The 3,519-nt window shown below is 39.4% G+C and overlaps 1 protein-coding gene across 1 annotated transcript; it reads right to left on the reverse strand.

The window, feature by feature from the left end:
- Positions 1 to 2,046: 2,046 nt before the first annotated feature.
- LOC131244238 (pentatricopeptide repeat-containing protein At3g24000, mitochondrial-like) lies at positions 2,047 to 2,487 on the reverse strand. Its single transcript, XM_058243877.1, has one exon. It carries the CDS (start codon positions 2,485 to 2,487, stop codon positions 2,047 to 2,049), a length of 441 nt encoding a protein of 146 aa, XP_058099860.1.
- Positions 2,488 to 3,519: the final 1,032 nt, after the last annotated feature.

A 3,519-nucleotide genomic window follows, 5' to 3' on the forward strand; every position in this document is an offset into this window, starting at 1 on the left:
CGCACCTTTCATGTACCGACTTGACAGATCAAGTTGCACGGTTTAAGGCATCATTAGGGTATATCATCCGCGATGGGCCTCAGGCCCAGTGAGGTCCATAATCTTCTATAATTTTGGACGCATCGGATTTTCTATGGGCGATACCCGGTCATTTGTTTGTCGCAGTGCATTGCTAGAAGGCCTGGGACCACGGTCTATTCCCTACACTGATCATGTTCAGGTCTAATTATGCTAGTGACTCTCTATCATTTATCCCTAGCTTTTTAGGGCCTCGCACATGCATATCATATGATTGCATAGTGTGGTCCTATGGCAGATCTGCTTGTGGATGCCCCAAGACATCACAACATTTAACCTGGGTGTTACAACACCCGTGTCCAATGGCCTACACAAGGACTTGATTTACATCATAGATAAGAACCTAGTTGAGTTTGGCAATTCAAACTCTTACATACAATTCTACACAATGAATGAGTGTACATAGACTCACTTAATGACACTTGTCGAATTGAGCCCTATTAATGCGCCGTCTTGGGTTGTTTGATTAATGCTTTCTCGTGCTTTAATTAAGTCTCATTTGCTTCCTTGATCATGATGTCAATGCGTTGTCAATGCTTTAGCTCTAGGATCAAATATATTACATGCGATACTCCTTTCGGTGACCAAGGTGATGGGAGGTTAAGTGAAATCACATACAACTAAATGAAAGTTGTAATGCCTAGGGGATTCACGTAGATGGGTGTTTTAGAGGATTTAGACATGGGCTTACCTGTAGAAGTTAAGTCTAAACTCTAAAAAAATGTGGAGTTCAAGCACATTTTTAAGATGTATGTTAGAATCCCCATTAGAGTGTTAATATAAAAGAATATAACTTTGAACTCATTAGTTTAGAAGCTAGGGATATGATCATGTAGTCACATAAACTTCTATTTTTTAAAAAATTTATGTCCAAGATTCGAGTGCCCTTTATGAGGAGTTTAAGCTCCAATGTTTGAAAAATAGGTAGATAACGACTTTATAAATGACATTGAGTAGGGCTTCGATGGCATCGAGAAAATCGGGTTTCCAACTGAATTGTCACTGGATAGTTTACACACTACTACCCGATGTTATCGAGTGGTCTTTAGTGGGATCAAGAGGACCCTTCAATGTCATCGAAGGTTCTTTGATTCCATTGACAAACTTAGATAAAAAATCATATATGCTAGACAAATCTGAGTTACCTACCTGATTCCATCAAGTGGTCTTTGATGCCATCAAATAATGCTCAAGAACTACTCGATGAGATTGAGCACCACTCGGAAGTATGTTGTTCTGGGCATGCGATTTTACAACAGCTTTGCACCTCTCATAACCTTACTTATCGTATTCTAATTAGGGCGTGTTTGGATGCCGGGCCCATATCGTATAGTACTGTAAAATTTAATAAAATATACAATTCACAGCTACTCTATCCAAATATTGCCACGTGGTACGTTGGCGGGCCGAGTACCACGCCGACCTACTTTATTGAAACCACGCATCTCATTTATCGGTGTACAGTGCAGGCCACAGTGCAGTGTTGCACTGCACCACCTTTGAAAAAAAAAGACCTCATTTCCATTTCGTGAGTTGTAACAGCTTTTTGAACGGGTCCCATCTCCATGGAAAAAAAATAAAAAAAATCCTCTAAATTGATCTTATCTTCAAAGAAGAAAGCAGGCGCATCATCTCCAAAACTGCGATACTTCTGCCTCATTCGGATTTCTTCTTCGAGCAGATTCCACACAATGTGGCTGGCTACTAACTCATAGCAGTCCACGCATTTGCTTCCTCAGCCACCGCCAACGAGAAGATAAGAGGGAAGGATGTTTAGAGCTCAACATCGCTACACCATCTACCGAACCAGAAGCTTGTGGTTCTACATCGTTAGACATGACTAGTTGGGTTAACCCCATTCAGAAATTTGATTTTGTTCAGTCTAGGCCTGGCCAGTCGACGACCCTACCGGTGAGGTGCATGTATTTAACATTAAAAGATGCATGGGGACAAGTAACAATCATCTTCTTACCAGTAATCTCCACAAGAGCGTTTCCCATCTCTAAAATGATGGAACTGACAAACATCTCTTACAATGATCTCATGGCCTGAAATCTGAGAAACATACTTCATGGTAGAATGGCAATCACTGCAAACTTGTAGGTTTTTCATGATCCCGATTGCCTTCTCAGAAGGGGTGCTGATAAGCCCAAAGGTGAGCGCTAACTTCTCACTATGGTACGACTGCCTCCCTTCCTCTATTCCATCACAACTAAATGTTAGATTTAAATGGTTTACATAGCCAGCTTCTTGGATTTGTTCGATCAATTTCTTCAATGCGAGATTTATTTCCTCGATTTGTGGATGGAAATCATCATCTGCTACAAACGTATGAACTGTGTTGCCTACTTCAATCCAACTGCAAATTGGATCTTTCTTGATGCCCAAGTTCTTCATTTTCATTCTCATTTTTGCAGGAAAAACTGATGGACAGTGATTATTCAATACATACATCATGGTGTGCCCTAAAAAGTGCAAAATACATGCATATTGGATCAATTCGGGGAGAGAGTATTCTTGTTTGATGATATAGGATGATACCAAGAGATGAACACTCCATTTCTAAACACTGATTTTGGAAACGATGGTTTCCTCAAATTACAAGTGCGCTCTTATCTAAATATTGTGAGTGGTTTGCAATTTGCAGACGCATTACTGCTGCAGGACCACTAATACGTTGATGGGACAGTTTTACTTCCCTGTACAATACTATACGCGAATCCACACACGCCCTTAAACTTCTAATGACAAGCGATGATTTAAAAATTGCTTACCTATAAAGCTAAGGATCATCTAGATGTTTAAGAGGTTGTTTGGGGTCAAAGGTTGGGACCATCAAGGCATCTCATTTATTTGTTCTTTGCTCCTTGATGCTCACGTCCTCTTGTGTTTTCGGTCTTCAGCTTTCAACGGCTTAACTGACTATATGACACATGGACTCATGGGATTGACAAACAAGATACACAAATCAGTAAACTAACACCATTTCAACCAAGTTCCAATTAACTATCTTTCTTTCACAGAGATGCCCAAAATGTGTTGACAAACATCTCTATTAACTAATGAGATATGAAAAAGAAAAATAAGAGGAAATAAGCAGTGAAATAATAGAAAATTAAAATAAAGAGAGTTAGAAATAAATAAATTAATAATAAAAGTTTTTTTTTATTTTTAAAAGAGCAAGAAGAAGGGTTTGGGGAGCTGGCTACCACCCGCCATAACTGCAATAGACATAGCCGCCACAATGGCAATGACTTGGGCTTGGGTCATGAAAATGTTGGAACTATTCTTCTTAGCTAATACGGGAAGGTTTTGAGATCATTTTTGGCACATATTCAAAGTAGGACGTGGGTCCCATTCTATGAAACTAATGGATAGTCACAAATGTTGTAAACATACTACCCATAATTTATAAATTATTGATTGTGTTCCAAGGCAATT

Source organism: Magnolia sinica, chromosome 4, assembly GCF_029962835.1.
Source record: "Magnolia sinica isolate HGM2019 chromosome 4, MsV1, whole genome shotgun sequence".
In the NCBI taxonomy this organism is placed as follows: Eukaryota; Viridiplantae; Streptophyta; class Magnoliopsida; order Magnoliales; family Magnoliaceae; genus Magnolia; species Magnolia sinica.

Coding starts and splice junctions, on each gene's coding strand:
- LOC131244238 (XM_058243877.1), bottom strand. CDS start 2,487: ATGAGAATGAAAATGAAGAACTTGGGCATCAAGAAAGATCCAATTTGC.